Source organism: Lithobates pipiens, unplaced genomic scaffold (assembly GCF_037356315.1).
Source record: "Lithobates pipiens isolate NorthernLeopardFrog02 unplaced genomic scaffold, aLitPip1_a1.2 Scaffold_28, whole genome shotgun sequence".
Classification (NCBI taxonomy): domain Eukaryota; kingdom Metazoa; phylum Chordata; class Amphibia; order Anura; family Ranidae; genus Lithobates; species Lithobates pipiens.
In genome coordinates this window covers 70530116-70543271 of record NW_027507789.1, presented here as the reverse complement: position 1 = coordinate 70543271, position 13156 = coordinate 70530116, and the positions used below count along the sequence as shown (strand labels likewise).

General features: G+C 39.8%; 1 protein-coding gene across 3 annotated transcripts in view; it reads left to right on the top strand.

Moving 5' to 3' along the window:
* The window catches only part of ARHGAP23 (Rho GTPase activating protein 23), a 343140-nt gene that overhangs the window by 310892 nt on the left and 19092 nt on the right, over window positions 1-13156 (top strand). For all 3 annotated transcript variants that reach the window (XM_077459396.1, XM_077459395.1, XM_077459394.1), the window contains exon 23: window positions 9646-9677. In XM_077459396.1, the coding sequence (XP_077315522.1) occupies window positions 9646-9677 (32 nt within the window). The remainder of the gene's footprint in view (window positions 1-9645; window positions 9678-13156) is intronic.

Genomic DNA, 13156 nt, shown 5'->3' with positions numbered 1-13156 from the left:
GGGGACTTTTCTATGTTTTATTATTTGTAACCAGGGCCAGATTTCCATCACCAGAACGTGTATGCAAACAGTCCTCAGTGCTCACAGCAACAACCCCTGTGCTATAATCATTCCTTTTACGCAGAATATCTTCTTGCTATATTGGTCCTAACCTAATTTAGATCATTGTGACGTTTATGACTATATATCTCAAATAAAAAAAACATGTGTGGCCAATAACGACCAGCGCACGACGATGTACGTCGACAGAATGGCACGGGCAGGCATATTGGCGTACATGTACGTCCAATATTCGTTGCCGCCATGCCATCGGGAGCGCGCCGCCGGCGGCGTGCTCCCGCGCTGGTCGGGACCCCCGTGAGTCCGGTCGCGGGACCCGCGGACTCGATCGCCGCGGGCATCCCCGCGATCGTCTCACGGAGCGGCCGAATGGAGGAAATGCTGTATAAACAACATTTTCCCATTCTGCCTAGCAACTAGTGACGCTGATCTCTGCTCCATGTGATTGGAGCAGAGATCAGTGTACACTAAATGACAGCCCAACCCCCCCACAGTTAGTAACACACCCCTAGGAACACTTAACCCCTACACTGCCACCCACTGGTTAACCCTTTCACTGCCAGTGTCATTTACACAGGAATCACTGCATTTATATAGCAGTGATTACTGTATAAATGACAATGGTCCCAAAAATGTGTCAAAAATGTCCGATGGGTCCCCCACAATGTCGCAGTCACAATAAAAATCGCAGATCGCCGCCATTACTAGTAAAAAAAAAAATAATAAAAAATTATTAATAAAAATGCTATAAAACTATCCCTATTTTGTAAACGCTATAACTTTTGCGCAAACCAATCAATAATCGCTTATTGCGATTTTTTTTACCAAAAATATGTAGAAGAATACGTATCGGCCTAAACTGAGGGAAAAAAATGTTTTTTTATATATTTTTGGGGGATATTTATTATTACAAAAAGTAAAAAATAATGCGTTTTTTTTCAAAATTATCGCTCTATTTTTGTTTATAGCGCAAAAAATAAAAACCGCAGGGGTGATCAAATACCACCAAAAGAAAGCTCTATTTGTGGGGAAAAAAGGACGTTAATTTTGTTTGGGAGCCACGTCGCACGACCGCGCAATTGTCAGTTAAAGCGACGCAGTGCCGAATCGCAAAAAGTGGTCTGGTCTTTGACCAGCAAATTGGTCCGGTCTGAAAGTGGTTAAAATGTGGTCTCTCTCTTTAGTCCATTGACGGATACAGGAAAACTTGAACATCTGGTTTATACTGTCAGCTGCAGGAGAATTGGACACTGCCATGAACATGTTCTGTGTACTGTGGGAGACCAGATATAGTGAATGCAGGGTCCTTTGTTTAGTAACAATTTAAAAGTTACTGAAGACTTTTCTTCCCAGTCCTGCATCAGTCATGTTGGTACATATACGTTAAGCACTTTTGCTAAAGTGCTGGGTGGCAAAACCAACCTGCAAGAAGCAGTTACTCTGCATTTCCTACAGGGACTAAAGCCCCATACACACTGAGATTTTCTGCTGATTTTTGTCTTCAGATTTACCAAAACCATTTAGTGCAAGGGCCTGCCCGATTGCAAACAAATTGACACTCCTAAGGTTTGACCTCATGTTATATGGTTTTGGTAAATCTGAAGGAGAAAATCTGATAGTGTGTATGGGGCTTTAGAGTACCCATTTTCTCCAAATTAGGGAGAGCCAGAATCTGGTAAATATCTCTTCCTCCCAAAAGCGCTTTGCAGTGCGCCCTTGACTTTAACATTGAGGCCTCCTAAGGCTGAAGGCTGTCCCTTCACTTATAAAGTTTGGCACTCAAAGTTGCCCAAGTCCATCATGAAGCCCTCCTTTGCATGAAGGTATGTCCCCATTTTTCAGAGGGCAAGGAGTTCTGTTGGATCTTACTGACACTTGGAAATCTTGCATCGCTAATGCTTGGGTGCAAGAGGTAGTGTCTGTTTTGCTTTGTCTTTTAAAGTGTTACTAAACCCAGGACCCTGCATTCATTCTATCTGGTCTCCCACAGTACACAGAATATGGAAGTTCAATTAGTTTAGTACATTTAAACTGATAAATGCCTTTTCTCCTCAGCAGTATATAGCAGTCATGTGACTTTAATCAGTGTTCGGCTGAGCACTGGTTAAAGCTTGTAGGAGGTGTTTTCAATCTTCTTGGTCTATCCTATAAGGCTGCATGACTCCTGACCCTCTGTCTGGACAGTGCTGATTGACCCTGTGGCGATCACATGCACCCTCCCAAAAAAATAACTCTCTAGCAATCCACACAAAACTGACCATGTGCAGAGTGCCCCAAGGGCTATGTACTATCAGGAGATTGATCAGGGACTGTGGAAGAAGGGGAGGATCAGCGAAGACCCGATCAAACAGGCTTTTGTACACAATGCGCAGGATTAAATGCTTAGGTTCCACAGTGGGTATAACAAGCATGCTTTACTGCATAAACAGACTTATTTTACTGGGTTTAGTAACACTTTAAAGGTCACTTTGTGGTAAAGCAAAGAAAACCTCTATAGCGTATTATTATTGAACCTTCAAACTACATACCATTTCAGGAAACAATACAAAACAGAGTTTTACAAAATGTGCCCTTTCTAGCAAAAAAGCTAGAATAGGGAACAACCGGGAATTCACGAAGGGCTCATTTAAACATGCTTCAGCTTCAACAAGGCTTCGGACAGGCTTTGTTAAAGCTCTGAATGCTAGTCAAAGCTCCTGTCACTAAATAAAATGGTTAGCTTATAGTCCTGTTTACACCTGATTTTGCTTTGCTTTGGCTCTGCTTCAAAAATTATAACCCATGTAACGTCAGTGGTGCTTCAAAGCATCTTCAAAGCCTCCATAGAAGTCTATGGCAAAGCTCGCTTGAAGCCCCATCGAAACTCCACCAAAGCCTCATTGAAGCACCAAGCAAAAGCAGGTGTAAACAAGACTGTAAGCTAACCATTTTATTTAGTGACAGGAGCTTTGACTGGTGTTCAGAGAGCTTTTACAAAGAATGTCCGAAGCCTTGTTTTGAAGCAAGTGTAAACTAGCCCTAAAAGTTACTTAAACTTGGGTTGGAGATTTAGTGTCATCCTCAGGTAGAGTTCATTTTTTTCAGTCTTCATCCTATACCCACAGTTAATCCAGAGGAAGACATAAAAAACATGATTCAATTTGCTCTAGTAGAGTACATTTCATAGTTTCACAGTCCTTACTGTGAAGAAGCATTTTAATCTTTTGGAGGTTAAAGTGATATTAAATGCTTGTTTTTTTTGTTTTGTTTTTTGTTTTTTTGTCATACTCCCCTGCTCTGTGCAATGGTTTTCCAATGGTTTTGCACAGAGCAGCCTGGATCCTCCTCTTCTTGGTTAACCCGTCAGCACTCCTGGCCCTTCCCCCCCCCGCCGAGTGCCTCCAGAGCAAGCAGCTTACTGTGGGGATATCCAAGCAGACTCGCTTCTGAGCTGCTGCTCTGCATGTCTATTCACAGAACCGTGACTCGATCCCGCCCCATCTCTCTCCTCATTGGCGGCCCACTGGCTGTGATTGCCAATGGCTCCCCAGTGCTGTCTTAGCCAATGAGGAATGTTAGTCCACAGAGAGCCGAGGCTCTTGTGCGCATTGCTGGATCGCAATGGGGCTCAGGTAAGCATTAGGAGGGATTCCTGCACAGAGAATGTTTTTTACCTTCATGCCTAGAATTCCTGAAGGTAAAAAACCTTGAGCCTTTAGAACCACTTTAAATATCTTTTCCTCCAGATGTAGAGTGCCCCCCATTTACATGGTGATCATATCCCCCTTATCTTCTCAAGAGAGAATCAATTGAGTTCAGCTTATCTTTCCCAATAGCTGAGCTCCCCATGTCTCTTATCAGTTCGGTTGCTCTTCTCTGCCCATTTTAAGTCTGATCTACCAAAACAACCAGAACCTTCTCGACGATTCCCTCACGCTTAAGAAAGTTTGTTCTAATGTATTGTATATGTTTATTATATCGTTGTTTTTATATTTTCTGCTTATCTGCTAACATTCTATACGTGGTCGAGGTTACATGGTAGTCTAAAGCCCCTATCATGTCAACATAGCTACTGACTAGTGATTCGTAGTGGATCTTTTTGTCAGCAGTGGCTGGCCCACGGTTAGCAGGCAACCGAAAGTCATATGCTGCCTCATGTGCACCAGTTTGAAGAGGGATTTCACACTGAAACTTCTCTTCACTGTGCCTATTGGACATAGTTGTTGAGCAGCCTCATTCGCATCTATGTGGTGCAATCTCACAAAGGATTATCTAACAATATGCAACATGCACCACCTTATTGTTACGCCATGAAGAACATATTCTTTGAAGGACATACATCCCATCCATCTGTGTTTATGGCCATTGTGCTTGGTACTGTTTTACAACAAAATTGAAGCATGCTAGTCAGGGAAGGGGTCATACACAGGTTTTTGCTTGCCAGAGTCCAACCCTAAAGGTGTCATTATAACAGATATTCTAGGGTTACAGCGTCCTTCAATGGATAGTAAGTGCAAAAAACCTATTAATGTGCTTAATGGTAAATCTGGTCCTGTTTATAACCCACAGCTGCATAATTTTTGTATATTGTTAAAAATAAGAGCAAATCTTGTTTTATATAAAAGTGCAATATTTAAAAACTTTCCCCATTTGGGTCTGAAAATGCACAACTAGAAGCAATGAGTAAGCCTAGGTCACACTGTCAGAAGCTTAGGTGTGCTTTTACATATACTTTTTCCATTACCATTGATGTACCCATTCCCTTTATGTGTCTTAATAAGTGTCACATAGCTTCTACTGAACCATCTGGCCTGTGTCTCTGTCCTAGATACTCAGAGGGTAAAACTGTAAATTATGTAAATAACAAGACTGGTCATGTACTGGGGGATATTTTTAAGACATTAAATGTAAGCTGAAACTTAAACAGATGTTTCAGTTTAGCTTTGGGTGGATTCTGCAGATTTAGATCCACTGGAACCATTGACTTCTTATATTAGAAACTCCAGCAGTCCACTTTTTTCACATATAAAAAACAAACCCAAGAGGGTGTCTCCATTTAAGTGTAGTGATTTATTAAGTGAACAAAAATGGTGTTGCGCTCCACACAAAATTAATTAAATCTAATAACAAGTTATTGTTATTAGATTTAATAAATTTTGTGTGGAGCGCAACACCATTTTTGTTCACTTACTATCACTTGAGGGGAGGGTTTGCACCTCTGTCGGTGTTTTTGCTGCAACCATACCAGTTTTCTTGAATTTACCATTGTAGCGCGAGGATAACCCACTATTACCTGTAGTGATTTATTAAAAAGAATAAAAGACAATAATAATTCACGCACTCGTTAAAAGTGGATCAAGGCTAGCTATGGACCTATATAGACCTCCATCTTGATAGGCTTACAGCTGTCAGACTTCAGGCTGGAATTTAAGCAACAGCAGCTTCCAGAATTGCTCCAGACAGCACCTCTCTTGTCTGGGTGATGATGACAGAAAGTGGAGGGGTGTGGCTACATGTTTCAGGGCAGACAGGAGCGCCCCTTTATCAAACCATAGGAAGGAGATTGGCCAAAGGACAGGTCTTTAGATACTGTGAAGAGTGGGAGGGGGCAGGAGCAGAAGGCCAGTACTAATTAATGCTTGTTTTACCAAACTAGTGCTAGACAGTGCATGTGAAGGAAAAAACAAAGGGATACATATAGTGTTAACCCTAGAGCGGCCAATACTGTCCATACTAAAAACAACAGAGAAATAAAATATGAATAAATAATAAAAAGTAAAAGACATATTCTTAGGAAGCCAATAGTATTGGCATCTTTCTCCCGCCCCCTCCCACTCTTCACAATATTTAAGGACTTTGGCCAGTCTTCTTTCTATGGTTTGATAAAGGGGCGCTCCTGTCTGCCTTGAAACATATAGCCACATCCCCTCCACTTCCTGTCATCACCCAGCAGAGAGAGATGCTCTTTGGTGCCGCAGCCATCTTACCACTTCTGGAAGTTGCTGTTGCTTATGTTCCAGCCTGAAACCTGACAGCTGTACTTCCATCAAGAACTCTGCTTTAGCCAGCCACATGCTAGCAGAGCTCTGCAGCCTCACGGTGATCCTATGGATGTCTATATGGGTTATGACAAGCCTTAGACCACTTTTAGTGAGTACATTTTTATTTGTCTTTTTATTTTTTTTACATCTTTAAACCTAGACACGCTTGTGTTTGTTTTTTATATGTGCATTAGGATCTCAAGACCTAATCTGAGAGGAGCTGCATCCACTTCACCTAGTGTTCCCTACCACTCTCCTGGCCCTCTTATGTGCCCCATTAAATGACGGATTCTAGTCAGCACAATAGCTTATTCATTTTCTTTAGTCTACTTTTTGCACCTGAATTTTTAGTTCCCCTCCACTGTGTCCATTAGAAGTCTCATTTGACTGCCTTCTCCATATATCAAGTCGGTTCAGTTATTTTACAGTATGGGGGACAAAAATGCACCCCTGTCCCTTCATTATGTCATTGCTGAGAGGAAGTGGTGAGAGTTTTCTTCTGAGACATAAGAAGTTAGTGAGCGATTACACCAGTTTCATCCTCCCAAAATTACAATTTTGCTTTTATGTTAAGTTACTTTGTATTACATTTTATGGAATAATGTTGCTTTTTGTGCCTATGTATAAATATCCCCAAATTGCATACTGTGTATGATTAGGAAGAGAAATGACTATGGACTGGCCTAGTTCCAATTTTCTGTTCATTCGGATTAATGCAACTTCTGGTTGGTTTCTGTTGGTTAAATCGTTTTGTACGTAGTTCTGAGGCTGATGTATGAAAAGTATGTTAGAATAAAGACTCATTGCCCATAATTACTGCACTGATCTTGTGCTTGTGACTGTCACTTCTGTAGTTTTAAGTCAGGACATGAAACTAAGATTCTAATTGGTTGCTTATAGGCAATATGTTTTCCTGATGGCACACTTTTTTTCCTACGTCATAGTATATGCTAATGTCTCAAAAAGTTGTCTATTTCCTCTATTTACTCTGCATTTCTTTTTTACCTCTATATACCTCAATGTCTCTCTTATCCATCCTACATGTATACCTTCAGTCACATCTCCATCAAACGGCCAAGCAACTCATTCCCATTTTCTTGTTTGCTGGAGGAGCCTGCATTTGTCTCTCTTGTGTAGTCTATGTGCTTGTATCCATGTATGAACCAAGGTGTTGTATGTTACATAGGTTTTTATGTAGTCTAAAGGGGAGCTATTAAATACGGGCATTAAATATATACATTTTGTTGTATTTGGAATTATGTGGGCTTGTAAACCCTGATTCGGAAGTAGTAAGGTTACTATATATAGTTTCTTGCCAAGAGCTATAATATTGAGGGATTTGAATACAAAGTAATTTTTGTTCCTAAAAACAAACCTTTTCTGAAAGCTCTGCAAAAAATGCTAAAAGAAATCTTATATATTTTTGCACATTTGGATTTACATAATAGGTAGTAGTATCATTAATAAGTAGCAGAGGTATCAAATGTATTGTAAACTAAGTGAACTGAGTGTGTTGCACACAGGAGCTCTCAAGGACTGAATTTCAATAGCAGTGTCATTTTTCCCTATGGGGAAAAAAGTACACTGGCGCATAGCCTCCACTTGCAAATATTGATTGTTCTAAACCAGGGGTCTCCAAAATTTTTAAACAAAGGGCCAGTTTACTGTCATTCAGACATTATGGGGGCCTGACTGTGGCCAGTGGGAGTAGAAAATACCCTAGCATTAGTGGGAATAGACTATATCTCAGGTTTGGTGGTCAGGGGGATTAAACAAAAATACATAATGCCTGTGTGAGGAATTGTGCCCCATCACTGGTGCCAGTGGGAGGAATTGTGCCCCATTGTTAGTGGGAGGAATAGTGCCCCATCATTGGTGTCAGTGGAAAGAATAGTGTCTCATCATTGGTGTCAGTGGGAGGAATAGTGTCCCATTGTTGGTGTCAGTGAGAGAAATAGTGTCTCATCGTTGGTGTCAGTGGAAGGAATAGTGTCTCATCATTGGTGTCAGTGGGAGGAATAGTGTCCCAATTGTTTATATCAGTGGGAGGAACAGTGGCCCATCATTGGTGTCAGTGGGAGGAATAGTGCCCCATCATTGGTGTCAGTGGGAGGAATAGTGCCCCATCATTGGTGTCAGTGGGAGGAATAGAGACTCATTGTTGGTGTCAGTGGGAGGAATAGTGAAGCATTGTTGGTGTCAATGGGAAGAATAGTGCCTCATTATTGGTGTCAGTGAGAGGAATAATTTCTAACTGTTTATATCAGTGGGACCAGTCGTTATATCAGTGGGAGGAATAGTGCCCTATGGGTGTCAGTGGAAGGACTAGTGCCCTATCGTTTGTGTCAGTGGGAGGAATAGTGCCCCATTATAGGGGACAGTGGAAGGATTGGTGCCTCATCAATGGTCTCTGTCAGAAGAATAGTGCCCCATCATTGGTGTCAGAGGGAGGAATAGTGCCCAATCATTGTGAGGAATAGCGTCTTATCTTTGGTGTCGGTGGAAGGAATAGTGCCCTCGCGTTGGGGTCAGTGGAAGGTTTGGTGCCTCATCAATGGTGTCAGTGGGAGAAATAGTAATTAATCATTATGTCAGGGGGAGGAATAGTGCCCTATCGTTGGGGTCAGTGGAAGGATTGGTGCCTCATTAATGGTGTCAGTGGGAGAAATAGTTCCTTATATCAGTGTGAAGAACAGTACCCCAAGGGCCAGATAAAGGCAAGCAAAGGGCTACATTTTGGAGATTGCTGTTCTAAACTGATAGTAAACTGTTATTGGTTCCTATGGTTTCACTGCACTTTGCAAATTACCATAGCTCTTTCTATTGTCTTTTAAAAAAAGGCAGAATGGGTGCCATCAGGATTTCCCTTTGCAGTATAGGAGACTTTATCAGCACAATACCTATACTTATGGTACTGCAGCTGATAATGAAAACAATAAATTCCTTAGACCTTCTATGATGATAAAAATGAGGATTTTAGGTACACTTGAATGTCTACATGTAGATATTATTTAAAAACAATAATCAAGCACAGATTATACAGTCTAGTACCCATGATTTAAGGAGGCACCATATGTCTGTGGTGTATTATGTGTTGAACATCTGTATTAGATATTGGTTTCTCATTTGTGCTGTGAAGAATATGAGGGTATTTGACAGATGTAGTAGCATGGATATGCCACAGAAAGCTGATCTAAAGCTGCCCATCGATGGGTAAAAATTTTAACGTAAATTCTTAGGAAAGAATGTTCTAAGAAAGTTTGTTTTTTTCTGATCAATAGTAGGTCAAATCAACGTTCGTTTTCAACTACAGTGACAAGAAAATTCAAAGCCGCAGGAAAGAAAACTTTTCTCAAATTTCTAACAGTGTATTTGATTGTTGTGCAGTAAAATCCATTTATTCAAAAATCAAATGTTAAATGTAAACAATCTTTTTTTGTACCAATTTTCCTAAGACTTTTACTAAGAATTTTTGTTTGAAATTCTATCCATCTATGGCCAGCTTAAAGCTTGTTGTTACATGTGACCTTGACACACACTCATTGTCTTTTCTGATTTTGTTTAGATTCAACCAACAGTGATTCTGCCAAAGCAAAGGTAAGTATATAGAGAATATACATTAGATGTTTAACTTGGGCTTAGAACTGGTGCAAGTGATGCAAAATATGACTCTTATAATGACTGAACATGTTCTGCGTGTTTTGCTTTTTCAGCAAAAAAAACCTCACCGGAATTCATCTTTAGGCTCCATGCACACTGGATGTTAGAATAACGTTTTTGCAATAGTATTTTTTAGCGTATTTTTTAGAGCTTTTTTTTTACATTTTTATTTTCAGCGGGTCAAAAATGTTAAACGCTGGTGAGCCATGTTTTTGAGCGTTTATCAACTTTTATCAGTGTTTATGTGCATTTAAAGTTTTTAAGCATTTTCTGTGGTCAGTAAAACAGCTCCTGAACACGATTTTAGGGCGTTCAGACAACAGCCCATAAACTTCACTGCTAATAAGCTTACAAAAAACGTCCATGTGTGCATGGAAACATAGGATAACCTAGAGGAGAGTTTATGGACTGTTAAAAAAAATGCCCAAACTCCCAAAAACATCAGTTTATGAGCTTCAGTGTACATGGAGCCTAAAAGGGGATGTTTTTTAAAAAATAATAAACATGTTATACTTGCCTCCTCTGTGGAAGGGTTTTGCACAGAGCAGCCCCAATCCTCCTTTTCTGGGATCCCTCAGCGGCGCTCCTCCTCTTCTCAAGTGCTCCCTCGGAGAGCCGCTTTCCAAGGGGGCACTCATGCAGGCGTGTTCCAGAGTCCTGCTTCTGTGTCCATTGACAGACAGCAGGACTTGGCCCGACTCCCACCTCACCGGATTTGATTGGCAGGAGCCGTTATCGGTCTATCCAGTGAGAACCTGAGACAGCGCCTGGATCTGGAAAGATCGGGTTCAGATGAGTAAAAGAGTGGCTCTGGGGGGGGTGCAGAAGGTTTTTTACCTGAATGCATAGAATTTAATTGCGTTAGGCATAAAACACCTTCAGTGCATTTCATTGCTGGGAAAGTGTATTAAGACAATACAGTAAGTGGAACATAGCAGTTGTTTTTGAACAAATATATATATATATATATATATATATATATATATATATATATATATATATATATATATTTATGTATATATAAATTTGAGCACAGTGGATGTATTTAAAAAAAAATAAAAAATTGTTAATATATATGAAAAAGAAACTAACTTGATGCGTCTCATGAGAAATATGGAGTTATGAGTTAAAATTGATTTTAAATGACAAATAGCGTGTGTGTGTGTGTGTGTGTGTGTGTGTGTGTATATATGTATGTATATATATATATATATATATTGTACTGTGCAAAAGTCTTAGAGAGGTATGAAAGAAATCTGTAAACTAAGAATGCTTTCATAAATTTTATTTTTATCAGTTACCAAAATGAAAAGTTAATGAACAGAAGAGAATTCTATATCAAATCAATATTTGGTGTGATCACTCTTTGCCTTCAAAACAGCATCAGTTCTTCTAAGTACACTTGCACACAGTTTTTAAAGGAATTAGGCAGGTAGGTTGTTCCAAACATCTTGGAGAACTAACCACAGATCTTTTGTGGATGTAGGCTGCCTCAAATCCTTCTGTCTCTTCATGTAATCCTAGATGGACTCGATGTTGAGATCAGGGCTCTGTCAGATTTATCTCCCTCAAAACTATTTATAAACATCCTCAAGACTTTCAAGAGTCTGCCCTCCACCCTTCTCTTCATCTAAAATAGTTAGACCTAATTCTGGAAAAGCTGGTCATACATGGATCACATGGATCCCACCAAGCTAGGGAGTTGCTTATTTCCTTGTGAAAAAAAAAAACACCAACCCCCCACCCTCCTGCACTAAAAAGAAAAACAAGAGATTCCCCCATCCACACATTTGAAGTGAAATAACCACTTGACCACTGGGCACTTAAACACCCTTAATAACCAGACCAATTTTCAGCTTTTGGTGCTCTCACATTTTGAATGACAATTACTCAGTCATGCAACACTGGACCCATATGAAATTTTTGTCCTTTTTTTCACACAAATAGAGCTTTCTTTTGGTGGAATTTAATCACCTCTCGGATTTTTTTTTTTTGGGCTATAAAAGATAAAAGGCCGAAAATTCTCTAAAAAAAAAAATGAATTTTTCTTCGTTTCTGTTATAGAATTTAGCAGATTAGTAATTGTTCTTCATACATTTTGGCCAAAATTTATACCACTACATATCTTTGGTAAAAATAAGTACAAATTGGTGGATATTATTTGGTCTTTGTGAAAGTTATAGAGTCCACAAGCTATGGTGCCAATATCTGAAAATTGATCACACCTGAAGTACTGACGGCCTATTTCAATTCTTGAGACCCTAACATGCCATAAAATTACAAATACCCCCCAAATGACACCTTTTTGGAAAGAAGACATTCCAAGGTATTTAGTAAGAGGCATGATGAGTTTTTTGAAGTTGTCATTTTTTCCCACAATTCTTTGCAAAATCAAGATTTTTTTCCCTTTTTTTTTCTTTCCCCACAAAATTGTCATATTATCAGTTTATTTCTCACACACAGCATATGCATACCACAAATTACAACCCAAAACACATTCTGCTATTACTCCCGAGTACGGCGATACCACATATGTGAGATTTTTACACAGCGTGGCCACATACAGAGGCCCAAAATGCAGGGAGCACCATCAGGCGTTCTGGAGCACCCAGGACAATTCTGACATTTCTCTCCTACATGTAAAAATCATCATTTATTTGCTAGAAAATTACATAGAATCCCAAAACATTATATATTTTTTTTTTAGCAAAGACCCTAGAGAATACAATGGTGGTCGTTGCAAATTTTTATCTCACACGGTATTTGCGCAGCAATTTTTCGAACGCCTTTTTTGGGGGGAAAAACTGTTTTGTGCTTAAAATTTTTTGCATAAAGTGAAAGATGAAGTTATGCTGAGTAAATATGTCACTCTTCAAAATTGCACATGCCCGTGGAATGGCGCCAAACGTCGCTACTTAAAAATCCCCGTAGGCGACGCTTTAATTTTTTTTTACTGGTTACATGTTTTGAGTTACAGAGGAGGTCTAGGGCTAGAATTATTGCTCTCGCTCTAACGTTCACGGCGATACCTCACATGTGTGGTTTGAACACCGTTTTCATATGTGGGCGGGGCTTACATATGTGTTCGCTTCTGCATGCGAGCACATGGGGACAGGGGCGCTTTACATTTTTTTATTTTATTTTTTTATTGTTCATTTTACTTTATTTTAGTTTGACATTTTTTCCCCCAAAAATAAATTTCTGATCACTTTTATTCCTATTACAAGGAATGTAAACATCCCTTGTAATAGGAATATGGGATGACGGGTCCTCTTTACAGTGATATATGGGGTCAATAAGACCCCACATCTCACCTCTAGGCTGGGAAGCCTGAAATAAAAGTTAAAAAATAAATAAAAAGATTCTGGCTTTGATCGTATTGGCGAGTTGGTAGAAGCACCGGAGGGCGGCGAGGG